Source organism: Equus quagga, chromosome 7 (assembly GCF_021613505.1).
Source record: "Equus quagga isolate Etosha38 chromosome 7, UCLA_HA_Equagga_1.0, whole genome shotgun sequence".
Taxonomy (NCBI): Eukaryota; Metazoa; Chordata; class Mammalia; order Perissodactyla; family Equidae; genus Equus; species Equus quagga.
The window spans coordinates 93,476,401-93,491,106 of NC_060273.1; the positions used below are offsets into that span (position 1 = coordinate 93,476,401).

A 14,706-nucleotide genomic window follows, 5' to 3' on the forward strand; every position below is an offset into this window, starting at 1 on the left:
TTAAAAGTCACAGCATTGCCAGTGATTAATATTTCAATATTACACTTATATCCTACTGGGCTTCAATCATAATAAACCGTGAGTTCTCTGAGATTAGAGACCATCATACTCATCTTTGTAACCTTGAGATTTAAAACAGTCTCACCCATCATGATAGGAATTTATTGAATGAGTGTTTGTATTAACAAAAGCAAATGTGTGAAAGTGATTATAGTTTACTTATTTATAGAGGACCCCTTACATTTATTTTCAGTCACAAATTATTTCAAGCATAACTTTAAAAGATATGCCAAAAACACAATGGCCCATTATGTGCATGTGAATGCCCACACGCGCACACATACACACATGTGCACACACAAAGACAAGCTTTAAATCATACCATTAAAGAGCAATACTGAACTCTCAGAACAAAAACATAGAAGTACTGGCCAAGAGATGGAAATATTCTAATGACAAAGAACTACATGTTATAATAGTACCTAGTATAATAGGACGCTGTCATTTCATTTTACTAATTTTTTTGTCGAGGTAACAGTGGTTTACAACATTATATAAATTTCAAGTGCATATCACTATATTTCAGCTTCTGTATAGACTACATCATGTTCACCACCAAGAGTCTAGGTTCCACCCATCACTGTACAAATGACCCCCTAGTAACCACCAATTCGTTCTCTATATCTATGTTTGTTTGTTATTGCTGTTTTTTATCTTCCACGTATGAGTAAAATCACATGCTATTTGTCTTTCTCTGTCTGACTCATTTTGTTTAGTGTAATACTCTCAAGGTCCATCCACATTGTCACAAATGGCAAGATTTCATCTGTTTTTCACGGCCGAGCAGTATTCCATTGTATATATATATATACATCTTCATCTACTCATCAATCAAGGGGCATTTAGGTTGTTTCCAAGTCTTGGCTATTGTGAATAATGCTGCAATGAACATAGGAGTGCATATGTCTTTTTGAATTAGTGTTTTTGTGTTCTTTGAATACCCAGAAGTGGAAGAGCTGGATCATATGGTAGTCCCACTGTTAACTTTTTAAGGAATCTCCATACTGTTTTCCATAGTGGCTGAACCAATGTACATTCCTACCAGCAGCGTACAAGGGTTCTCTTTTCTCCACATACTCCCCAACACTTATTTCTTGTCTTTTTAACAACAGCCATTCAGACAGGCATGAGGTGATGTTTCACTGTGGTTTTGGTTTGCGTTTCCTTAATAATTAGTGATCTAATTATCTTTTCATATGCCTGTTGGCCATTGGTATATCTTCTTTGGAAAAATGTTCAGATTCTCTATTTTTTAATAGGGTTGTTTGATTTTTGGTGTTTAGCTGTATGAATTCTTTATATATTGTGGGTATTAACCCTTTATTGGATATATGATTTGCATATAACTTCTCCCAATCAATAGGTTGTTTTTTCGTTTTGTTGATGGTTTCCTTTGCTGTGCAGAAGCTTTTCAGCTTGAAGTAGTCCCATTTATTTTTTCGTTTCCCTTGCCTGAGAAGATATATCCAAAAAGATGTTGCTAAGACCAATGTTGAAGAGTGTACTGCCTATGTTTTCATTCAGGAGTTTTATGTGTTAAGTCTTACATTCAAGTCCTTAATCTATTTTGAGTTAATTTTGTGTATAGTGAAGACAGTGGTCTTCTTTCCCTCTTTTGCATGTGACTCCAGTTTTCCCCAACACCATTCAGTGAAGAGACTTTCCTTTCTCCATTGTGTTTCTTGGTTCCTTTGTCAGAAATCAGCTGCCCATAAATGTGTGGGTGTATTTCTGGGCTCTCAATTCTGTTTCACTGACCTGTGCATCTGTTTTTCTGCCAGTTCCATGCTGTTTTCATTACTATAGCTTTGCAGTATACTTTGATATCAAGGAGTGCGATACTTCCAGCTTTGTTCTTTTTCTGAGAATTGCTTTCACTATGCAAGGTCTTTTTTTCTTCCATATTAATTTTAGGAAGTTTGAAGATTAAAGGCCTTTCTTTTGTTTTTCAGTAGGTGGCGCCATAGGGTTAGTTTTAGGTTTCTCTTACCTGTGCAGCCTCTGGCTATATTTGAGGCTCTGCACATTCCACCCTCCACCACCTCTATTCAAGGTGTCCTCGGTACTCACATCTGTCACCCGTGCCTCTGGGGATCACTGATGCTTTGCTGCACCTTGTGGTCAAAGGCACTGCTGTGGCTAGAATGTTAGAGTTCTGTGCAGGCCTCTGCTGCTCCTACCAGGCTCTGAGCTGCGGCCGGGCCCAGGCTCATGGGGCTCCACCTCCATAGCGGCTCTGCTCCCTGTGACTGCAGAAGCTGCAGTGGCTGGCTGACTAGAGTTGCACAGGCATGTCTGCTGACGCGTACTGGGTTCTCCGAGGCTGAGGGCAGCTGGGTCAGCAGCTGCAACCAGGGGTTCAGGGACCTGGGAACTGCCTCTGCTGTTCCTGTTTAGCCTCTTCAATGTGCTCCAATCCACCTACCTTCATAATGGATCTCTGCATTATGTGCAACTCTCTGGCATCCTGGTGTGTTGGGCGATGTCGTGTTCGTTGTGTTATGCATGTTTCACTTGCAACAGATTGAAGGGGAGAGACAAAGGGCCCTTCTTATGACACCATGATTATGATGTCTCTCACTCTAAGTTTATGTTTTGTCTATCATTATTAGGAGTCATACATCTTATAATTCCTCCTGTAATGTCATTCTTCTCCTTCTCCACTTTAGGAACTACATACAATTCAGTTCAGATATAATCTTTCCTATGAAACTTTCAATGACTTCTTCATTTAGAGATAACCACTCCATCCTTGGGTTCCCACTATATTTTGTAGATAGCATGTATCTCACTGTACTGTCTCTAATTGCTCATGTATCTGTCTTCTTCTATAGTCTGTGAGCTTCTAGAGAGCAGGGGCCTTGCAATACTTATGTAGTGTCTTCTGTGCCTTGCAAGAGTGCCTGGTACACACAATCCCTCAAATTCTTTTTGCCAAAATACCTTTCTTCAAGCCTTCTGCATTTGGCCATAACAGCTTCTCTTACCCTCCATCAATATCACCCACTCCCTTATTCACTAAAGATATGGTAACCAACTTACAATTTCTCTCCATCCTAAGTTTTGCCATCATTCTGGGTGATGTAGATGTCCACTTAAATAATCCATCTGATCTGATTGGATAAAGAAGATGTGGTATATATACACAATGGAATACTACTCAGCCATAAAAAAAGACAAAATTGGCCCATTCACAGCAACGTGGATGGACCTCGAGGGTATTATGTTAAGCGAAATAAGCCAGTCAGAGAAAGATGAACTCTATATGACTCTACTCATAGGTGGAAGTTAGTATATTGATAAGGAGATCTGATCGGTGGTTACCAGGGAAAAGGGGGGGTGGGGGTAGGGCACAAAGGGGGAAGTGGTGTACCCACAACATGACTAACAAAAATGTACAACTGAAATCTCACAAGGTTGTAATCTATCATAACATTAATAAAAACAACAACAACAAAAAAATAATCCATCTGATATCATATCCTCACTTTTTTTTCTTGTTCTTTAGGTGAGGAAGATTGGTCCTCAGCTAACATCTCTTGCCCATCTCCCTCTTTTTGCTTAAGGGAAGATTGTTGCTGAGCTAACATCTGTACCAATCTTCCTCTATTTTGTATGTGGGATGCTGCCATACTTTGGCTTGATGAGCGGTGTGTAGGTCCATGCCCAGGATTTGAACTGGTAAACCCTGGGCCACTGAAGCAGAGCGCACAAACTTAACCACTATGCCACTGGGCGGCCTCAATATCCTCACTTCCTGGCTTCTTTTTTTCTAATTACCTAATCTATTCCATCTCAGCTACCCACTTCCATGGTCACAGCACAGTCCTTGTCATTAATCATTAACTATTCCATTTCTAAAACCAATAATTCAAATACTTCACATTGAGCCCACAATTTCTATCAGCTTGCTTGTTCAACTCCACCCACTACAATCATCTTTGACTTCACTGGGACCACCAGTTCACTGACCCCTATATTTTCTCTCAATTAGTCCCTTCCTTTTAATCTTCCTCCTTTGATTCTGTTTTAGTACAGGATCAACACTTGCCAGTACCTTAAACTCCCCTATCCTTCTGGTTAGCAAGCCCTCTAGTTAACCCTGAATGAAAACAACATTCTGAGTTCTTTATTATAGCACCCCAACAGCCAGGAAAGTCTTGAGACATTCTATCTACTACAAATTTATCATAACTAATCTCAAGAGGGTCCCTACACTTCCTAGCAATCCTACCCATTATTTTTTTGGTCAATTCACCCTATAATGACTATTTTAAACCTTGGTCTGCTTTCCTCAAACATCTGACCTCTTCTTCTTCCTTTCTCTTTTTCAATTTCATGGAGAAAATAAACATCACATGGGAACCACCACCTTTCTACCAATAGGAATGCAAATGTACTTGAATTACCCATCCTCCTCTATTAATAAAGTTACAATATAAGAAATATCCTTACACATTTCTGAGGTTAATCTTTCAATTGTGTTTTGCATCCCATCCTTTTCCGCCTTCCTAGAACCCTTCCCATAGACTATTCCTTTACTCCAGCATTGTCAGTCTCTTAAACGGATGTTTCTCATTGGTTTTAAATCATGTTTGAGTCATTTTCACTGAAGATAAGATAAACAAAACATTCTTACTTCAAAGTTCACTCGGAGCACTCTCTCTCTTCAACCGCCTTAGAGCCATGCTTTTAGAGATGCTCATACCCACTATCTCCATTTATGCATGCCACACAATCCCAGTTTGATTTCTATTCCTATCACTCCACTAAAAGTGGTCAAAAAGAACACCAATTATTTCTAAATAATTGAATCCAACAGGAATTTTTCAGACATCATTTCACTTGAAATTCCAGCAGCATTTGACACTGTTGACTACTTCCTCCTTCTTGAAACACTTTTCCCTTGGCTTCCATGACAGAAAACTCTCTTGGTTTTCCTCCTTCCTACCTAGCCACACCACCTTGGTCTTCTTTAAAGGCTCAACCATCTCTAATCAGCCATGAAATGTTAAGAGTTTAAGAGACAGTCCTAGGCCAGCTCTTCTTTTCACAATATACTGTTTAGTTCTAAGTGATGTGTGTATATTATTTTATACACACATTTTATAGTGCATGTGTGTATATTATCTTATGTGTGTGTATTATTTTAATTTTCCACCTAAATAAAGATGACTAAAAAATTTCTAGCTTCAGCTGAGATCTTTTAGCTCCAGATCAAAACGTGTAACTGACTACTTGACATTTCCTTTTGGTGTGCTTAAAATCACCTCCAACTCACACCTGAACTCATATTCTTCACACTTGAACTCATATTCTTCACCTCCAACTGGATTCCTTTTTTGGTGTTTCATATTTCAGGGAACGGAACAATCATTTCATATATAATCCTAGGCCTTGACATAGCTTTCTTTTCTAAATCCCTCACAATAATCTGTTGCCAAGTCCTCCTAATTATCTTTCGAATTGTACCACTCTTTTGCTATCTTGACCTCCTAGCTCTGTTGGCAGAGTTACTGGTAACTGGTTTCTCTACAACCATTCTTGCCCCTCTCCCATCAGTTATACACAACTCAGTCAGAATACACTTTTTAACACACAGATCTGACGTCACATCTTTACTTAACTCTCTTCAGTGGTTTCCAGTCGCTCTTAGGATGGCCACAGGGGCCATCTTTTAGTCCTTCATCTTCACCATGCTCACCTCTACCACCAAGTCTTTACATCTGCAGTTTCCCCTGGTAGGAATGCTCTTTCTCCACATATTAGCTTGGTAACATCTTCTCATCCTTCTGATTTTGGCTCAATTGTCATTTCTCAGTAAAGTCTTTTCTGGCTTCCCTGAGAGAGTCAAAATTCTCCTTTATAAGCACGTAGACTGCTTCTAGAACTTATCATGACTATTATTTTAAGCTTAATACTTAACTTTTAAGCTGATTATGTTTAATATGTCTATCTCTTAGGAGGTTATAAATTCCATGAACGTGAAGTATCTGGTTTTACTCAACATTGCATCTTAAAACCTAACATAGTGGGGGCTGGCCCAGTGGCACAGTGGTTAAGTTCATGTGCTCCACTCTGCTGGCCTGAGGTTCACCTGTTCAGATTCTAGGCATAGACCTAGACACCACTCATCAAGCCATGCCGTCGTGGCATCTCACATAGAAGAACTAGAAGGACCTATAACTAGTACATACAACTATGTACTGGGGCTTTGGGGAGAAAACCAAAAAAAGAGAGAAAGATTGGCAACAGAGGGCCAATCTTCCTCAACAACAATGAAAAAAGATGTTTGCCTTAAAAAAACCCCAAAAACCTAACATAGTGGATGGCATACAGTAAGTATTCAATAAATACCTGTTAAATAAATGACCAGAAAGGTAGCAATACTCACTTGTTCATTCAGTTTCAAATACATAATATATTAACAGAATGCAGAGTAATCAGGTTTCTTTTCCACTAATTATTTTAACCTCTTTGGAATTTATTTCAAAGTTAGATCCATTTAGGAAAAAACCATACTTGCATAAATGAAAAGCTATTTCATAAGCAGAATAGGGGTTTATGATATATTTTTTAAAAGTTGTCATTCATAAAATAAATTAATAGCAAAAGATAAATTATGCATTAAAACATATTAACAAATGTTTCTAAATGCTATATCCTGCTAGTGCGTGAGATGATTATATACTGTTTGCTAACTCCTGTTAACCAAACTTAACTAATAAACTGCAGTGGGTAGAGTTGGTCCTCAGTTACATTCCAATCATGGGAAAGCTAGACTCCAATTTTAAAATTCCCATTTAAGAAGTACTATGTTTGTCATTACTGCATAAGGGAATTTTAAAAGCAAAGGGAATGCTTTGCATATTTAGTTTCATGCCAATGCCAAAAAATGCTTTTCCAGCTTATTAACTTTTTCAGTATTTATGTACATGTAGTAGGAAAATTTGATAAGTTTAGTACATTAAAAAAATAAGTATATTCACTTCATGTAAAAATGAAATTATAATTTTATTTTTCTCACAGGTGCCCGCCCCAAGCACTTAACTTACTCCAAGCATTTGTTTTTGGAAAACTGATGAACAGCTACCAACAATATTCTTTTAGTTAGGATTTAAAAGGTTGCCAATTCATTTGTCACCCAGGAATTATGAAGTTGGTTGAAAGATTAAACCAGATGTCAACAAATAGGCCCAAAACACCCAATACTGTCAAAAGGCCAATGTACTACTTAAGGGCAATACACTTCAGTAAATTCTCGAACCAAAAGCAAACAGAACTATTATTGTTAGAAATGTGAAAAGAGTAAGAGATTGTTTGGGAGGAAAAGCAGGACAAAAAAAATAAAGTGAGCAAGGAGAAAATACAGGCATAATAATGAAAACAATATGTGCTGACAAAAAAAAACAAAATGAAAGAGAAGTGGAAGGAAAGAGTTTGAAGACAGAAATTGAAGGACAAGTAAGTAGGTCACCACCATCAAGATTGACAAGCACAAGCTAGGTGTTTCCAAGCAGCAAAAGAATGCATTTAATAAACCTATGAGAGCAAAAGAAAAAGAGTTGAGATTTACACAAACTCACACACACAAACAATACATGTGCTGAAATTGAGGTGTCACCTAGAATTTAGGCATACAGATGCCCTCAGCCAGCCCGCTAAAACCTGAATAAAGTAATATAACCTGGATCATCTCTTGGGTAGACAACACAAAAATATGACTGTAAATAAACTAAGTGGAAAGCTAATATATAGTACTTGCTTGGAAAAAGACCATGTGAACAAATGGGGAAGAGTCAACATAAACACAGGAAAGGGAACTCCAAGGAGCAAAAGCTGGCAGTGTCCAACTCAAAGAGATTCCAAAGAAGTGTTCCCCAGATAAGAGAATTGAGAAATTCAACTTGCACTGGAATAACTCAATTATGGGGATAGATGTATCATAGCCCAACCCTGAATCTTGCAAGTAAAATCCTTTTCTGTGGTTCTACATTCCCAGCAGTCAATGTAGATTAGTAGACAGGAAAAGAATGTTTTACTATGTGAACATTACTATCTATGTCAGATATATTTCTTAATAAATGAGCTTTCTCATTTATAGAGTCACTTATATAAGCTATGGTTAATGTGAATTTGCTTTTGAGAGAATAAGCTATACTTTTATGGTGACAAGGATAACAAGTTTCTGATCTACAAAGCTGAGAGCAAACTGTGGTCCACAGACAAAAGTAAATGCAACTTTGAACTGACTCTTAGTTGGCTATCTACTAGCCAGTTAACTAGCCATTCTCTTTTGGTAATGCACTGACTTTGCCACACATTTGAAATAATCTGTAAGAAAACCCCATGGTTATTAGAAAACAATTATTCCAAGAGCTAGTATCGTTCTAGGAGAGCTTGCAGTATTAAGAAAAATCTGAGTATATCTGTGTTTCTTAGAATACATTAAAACTTTTGGTTATTCATTACTCATCTATCATATTGGCAAACACAAAAGAATATGACAACACATTCTGTTCATGAGTCTGTGAGGAAACAGGCACTCTCATACATTACTGGAAGGAATGCAAATGGTATACTCCTTCTGGAGGAAACTTGGCAATACTGAAGAAAAATCCTACTTCTAGAAATCTATCCAGAAGACATACCTCCAACAATAGGAGAAGGCTACACACAAGACTATTTATTGCAGCATTCTCACAAAATGTTGCATAAGAGATAAAATATGGTATACAAATAAAGCATAAGCAATGTAGTACTTTAAATCAATGCAGGAGATCTGCATGTATTATCATGGATAAACCTTGAAAGTAATGCTTGGTGAAAAAAGTAACTTTTAGAATGATGTGTGTGGTTTGATACTGCATTTATACAGTATGATACCACACATCCAAAGGTTAAAAATATACAATACAATACTATACACTGGGTATAAACATGGGTATATATGTTATTAAAATTATGAAAAAGAGGGATGAGAAAATAACACACTGAAAGAGTAACAATTATTTATGAGGTGGAAAAGAAGGTGGGTTAAGCATTACAATATGGCAAAATATTGACATTTGCTAAATACAGGAAGTAAGTTATAAGGACATTTGTTATATCATTTTCCATATATTTGAACTAATTTATAGTTAAGAAAATTAAATGTAGTTTTATATGAAGGAGTTCTAATTTGGCCATTTGGATGATAACTTATTGTTAAATTATACTTCGATGATTTCTGATGAGTAACAATTTAAAAATTCTAGAGTGCTTGGTGATTATCTACAACTTAACCATTATTGAGCATATGCTGCCACCTAGCAAAACTTTACCGAACAGTTTAACAACCAATCAGAAAATGATTCTCTTCTTATGGATGGACCCTGATTTTACTAATTTCAGTAAAAATTATTAAAAAGTACTACACACTCAATTATGAAAAAGGAGCCTTGCAACTTCAAAAGCACATTCAAACATAGTTCTGGACATTTTTATCTTTTACAATATGTGGAGGCAAATCATTTCGTTCTCTGGTACTTCAGTTTCTACCTTTGCTATCTTATAAGAAATGGAAAGCAATTTTCTAATGGGCTTCTAGGTAATTTGCTATCAAGAATAATGCTGGTATTACATGAAAGCACTTCGTCCTTCTATGAAATTAAAGAACCCAATCAGATTGTTCCACCTCCTAATTCTGATTTTACATATCACTGCTGCCCAAACAAAGAGGTGACTGGAGCAAACTCAGCTCTAGTTTTGCAAATTTTTTACTCACTAAATGCTATGGCACTTATTTTCAATTGTGCATCCTTTCTTTGGTTTTAATGGAAAAGGAGGAAAAAAGTCTACATTTAGGAGCTTTCCCCCTCTCATTTGAACATTAGGTGACTCAAGCTGAGCTACGCATACTTTCATCTGCCCAACAAATATTTACTTATTATTACCTATAGACAAGGTACTATGCTAGTGGTTAGGGAAGTTGTTATAAGTGAGTTAAATCTTCTCACTTCAAAGTCCACATAAAGTACTGGTGATGATAAAACATGCTACAAATAATCATAAAATGAAGTAAAAAGTAATGGTTTATTAAAGAAAAAGGTAAAATTTTATATTACTTCAGAAGAATAAACAGATTTTAAGAACCTAGAATCAGGAAGTGTTCTATAAATGTCAGCTTTTATCCTTGGGAAATTTTTGAAAAGAACAGAATTACTAAGGGTAGAAGACAGTGAGGTTAGCATAACAGATGCCTCTGCAGGCAGGCTTTTATATTCACAAAAGACATTTTGGGAAATGAAATATACTGTAAATTAGATAGCCACATAACTTTTTAAAAGAAAAAGCTATTGGGGCCAGCCAGTGGCGCAGCAGTTAAGTGCGCACATTCCGCTTCTCGGCTGCCCGGGGTTCACTGGTTCGGATCCCGGGTGCGGACATAGCACCGCTTGGCAAAAGCCATGCTATGGTAGGTGTTCTATGTATAAAATAGAGGAAGATGGGCACGGTTGTTAGCTCAGGGCCAGTCTTCCTCAGCAAAAAGAGGAAGATTGGCAGTAGTTAGCTCAGGGCTAATCTTCCTCAAAAAAAAAAAAGAAAAAGCTATAATTAAAAATTACACACAGATATGAGTACCAATATCCCAAAGATAATACCAGAAATTTATAAACATTGTTGAATCTGATGAAACCTATGGACTCTTTTCCCCCCAGAGACAGACATACAATCACCAATTTATACATAATTTCAGGAAGTTATAGGACCTCTGAAATACGTTCCTGAATCTCAGTTAAGGAGAGCTAATTTAAGTTATTAAGGATGCTATTAATGTTATTAAGTTATTAATGATGCCTCAAGTTATTCACTCAACAGATAGGTACTGAGCATATGATAGTGAGCAAAAACGTACAGTTACGTGGATGGAATAAGAAATCTCTCACTCTCACATTCACATACACGCACACTAAGCAACTGTTACAACTGCTAAAAAGGAGAAGTAAATGGTGCTACAAGAGCATGTGCAAAGGATCTGTAGTGTGCTATGCTAGCTAGTGGAGGAAGGCCAGTGCAGCTGAAGTACAAAGACTGTGGGGGAGGGGTACAACAGAAGGTGGAGACATTGGCCTTGTTTAGACTGGTCTTTACCAAAAGCAACAGAAAGCCCCCAAAAAGGTTTTAAGCAACGGAGTCACACGATTAGATTCATGTTTTGAAGACAGCATGCTCACTGCACTATGGAGATTAGAGGGAGAGAAGAGTCAAGGCGAGTAGTTGGGAGGCCAGTACAGTAGTTTCAGTAGGAGAGAGAACTTGGACTAGGAAAGGGGTAGTAATGGAAAGATCTGAAAGATAATAGTGAATTTGAACTCTTTTTCAGATAGATTTCTTCCTTGGAGAAGTCATTAATTAATTTTTTTTACCAATTTTCTGAGATTGTTTCTCTTAATTTCCATGAGCTATTTTATAGTAATGACAGCCATTTATCTGTCATATCTGCTGTATTTTTTTCTGATTGGTTGTCCTTTCTTTCCTTTGGGTTGTTTTTTAATTTCTATGTAGACAAATCTATATTTGTTTTTCTCTTTGTAGTTTTTCTCCCCTTAATTTTAAATTAAAACATCTTCCATCATCTCCACCTTTTCCCCCCACCTTCATATTAAAACATCTAAGATTTACTTTAGTGTGGGATATGAATACTTTCTAATTTGATAAATTCATTCAGTCAGCCAACAAACATTTATGCAGCAAATATGTTGTAGGTGACAGACATTTACACAGAGAGAAACAGGTAAACAAGTGTTTCTAGAGCAGAAAGCATTCTGGTTGGACAAATAGACACCTAGCCCAGACTGAGGTGAATCAATGAAGACTTCCTAAAGCTCAACTTCTAAGTGTTTTGAGGAGGCCTGGAAATTAGCTAAGTGGAAAAAGAAAGAGCCTTGAAGGAAGATGCCCTAATGTCATTTACTAGTCTCAAAGTAATTTCAAAATTGAACAGGTAGCTCACTAATATTTCCAGTGAATTCCCCAATGCGTCACCAGCACAAGCTTAACCTATGTTTATGAATATAACCTAAATGCCTTCAGAGTTCCCCTCTTTATCTTGTACTCCACTGACAAGTGAAATCCAGACGTATTAACCTGGCAGTACAGCAGTAATAAATTTCAGTTTTATTTTCTACTTCATCCCATAAGTTCTCATCAATGGAGAGGTATCTATCCCCACGGATCCAAGGGGTTTCCTACTACCATCTCTTCTCTGCTTATACCGGTCCCTTTATTTAGAATGCCTTCTTCCCCTTCACTGAACCCCTGACTGCAATTCCTGTGTAAGATCCTTGAAGACCAAGAACAAATATCACTCACTTCATTTTGCCTTCTATGGAAACTTCTCTGCACTAGTTGCTTCCTGGGCATTATTCTGTATCCTAGATGGGTGTTGCTTACCGTTCCCTACCTGAGTACATGTTGCTTGAAAATACAAAGTCTCTCTTATACACCTGTGTAATATTAACAGTGACTTGCTCATAGCAGATACATATCCACTGAATAAAGAGGATAAAGAACTTCCTTTGCTGTAGCTGTGAGGTCCTCATTTGATCCTTGCTTTTCCAGATTACTTTAAGTTTTCAGATGATTTATGACCCTTGAATAGAAGCAGAAACTGGACATGGGATATTGGCAGAAATGGTAGCCTGGCGACACTGACATGCTATGGTGGAGGTGATGAAGGCAAAGACCTGATTTACGACCGGAATCAGAGAGAACGAGAGATGGGAACTGGGAACAAGTATAAACAGCTCTTTCTTAAAGTTTTGCTGTAAATGGAAGGGGAGAAATGGGACAGAAGCTGAAGGAATAAGGTACATCCTTATAAACGATACGGTCTCATTCAAGATGAACAATCTCTTAGGAGAAGCTACAGCTCTCAAGCCCTCCCCTTCACTTTCAGCACTCAACAAAAGGCAAACAGGGAGTAAGGAGAGTTTATTAATTGTCGGGCACTGTGCAAACAGTTGATAAATGCCAGTTAATTTAATTTTCATAACAACCTTGTGAGGAAGGTACTACCATGAGCTTCGTTTTACATACGACGACAGTAAACAAAGAGATTAAATGATCTTTGCGAAGTCCCACTGATAAAAATTCACGAGGCCTGAGGCCAGAGACGGGTCTCTTGCTCGCCGCGCTCCGAGTCCCGGGAAGACAGTCCGGGCCCATGAAAAAGCTCCTTCCGCCACACTCCCAGTCCTCGCCCCCGGCAGGACCACGCGCCCAGCAGAGACGCAGAAAAGCCGTTCCGACGGCCCTAAAAGGCACCCCACAGTTTCCCAGACCTCGCCGCTCACCTCGTTATTGAGGTTCAGGGTCCCAGCCTGAGCCATGGCAGGTCTAGGAAGAGGATCCGCAACTGCCGGCACGTGAGCTGCGTCCTCCAGATCGCGGCTGCGTCTCCACTCCCTTCTACGGCAGCCTCTTCGACCCAAAACCCTCCCGCCGTGCGCGCCACACCGGCTCTCCGAGGGGAAGAACGGAACTGAGGGGAAAACTTCCGGAGCAGAGTGCGATGCGCCGGAATTGCGCGTTCCTGTGGAAACCAGACACCGGCGGGTGCTCCACGGAGCGCTCTGCAAGCTGTTGCCACGTTTAAAAGTTTTTCAGGATGCTGACGTTATTATATTCTTCTGCAGACGAGGCCTGGCTTTCTAAGGACCTTGGTTTTTGTGTCCCGGGTGGATGGGAGGCGTGTGAAAGAGCTTTTAAGTAGGATCACTTGGGTGACCAATTTTTGACTCGAATTTTTATGTAGTGTTTGTAAAGATTCCGCCGCTTCTAACAAGCACGCCTTATTAGATACAGTTTTTTGTTCCAGCTCACCTTATAGCTGGACGTGGACATATTTTTATGACCCCGTAAAAAGGTTTAAATTTAGCTAATGAACGTTGAAAGCAAAACGAGGATGCTCATTTGCTGCTGCCTGTGTGAAGGGCTGTTTTGAAGTATTAACCTGCAGGTGAAGGAGACTTGAGGGAATGAGTCTGAATTAGATAATATATTAATTAATCATTAACACCTGGTAGTACTGAGCGTTGAAATGGGTCAAGTCCTGGGGCAAACGCTTTGCATGAATTATCTCCCAAATATTCACAGAAATCCAATGAGATAGAAATTATTATACTTATTTTATAGAGGTGGAAGCTGACTTTCTAGGAGCCAAGTGTCTTACCCAGAGTTTCCCAGCAGAGGGCGACCCTTGCTACAGGACTCCAGGGCTGGTTACATAATCCCGGGATAGGGGGCAGTGCGAAATGAAAATGCAGGACCCCTCATTCAAAAAGTAGGAAAAAGTTTCGTCTTTTCTTCCATGGTGTCTCTTTACCTGTCATGTGTTTTTAATTTGGCATTTAGTGTGATGCTCCCTCAAGCACATGGGTGCTGGTGGGACTTTGCAGACCCTGACAGGTGCTTGGGACTCAGGGAGGGGTGCATGTGCTGGAACAATATGGCAGCAGTTGCTGGGCAGTGGCAGGAAAGTGGGGAACCAGGGGAACCTGTCTGAGAGGATGTGGGAGGCAGGACCACACATGACCTGAGACTTAGCTCTTGGCATATGTTTCATTGTCCCACTGGGCTTCACTTACAAAACTCAAGTTTATA

At 38.8% G+C, this 14,706-nt stretch overlaps 1 protein-coding gene across 1 annotated transcript in view; it reads right to left on the reverse strand.

Moving 5' to 3' along the window:
- The window catches only part of SRFBP1 (serum response factor binding protein 1), a 68,872-nt gene extending 55,322 nt beyond the window's left edge, over positions 1–13,550 (reverse strand). The window contains exon 1 of the mRNA XM_046665333.1: positions 13,398–13,550. Within this exon, the coding sequence (XP_046521289.1) occupies positions 13,398–13,433 (36 nt within the window). The 5' untranslated portion in view covers positions 13,434–13,550. The remainder of the gene's footprint in view (positions 1–13,397) is intronic.
- Between the last annotated feature and the right edge of the window lie 1,156 nt (positions 13,551–14,706).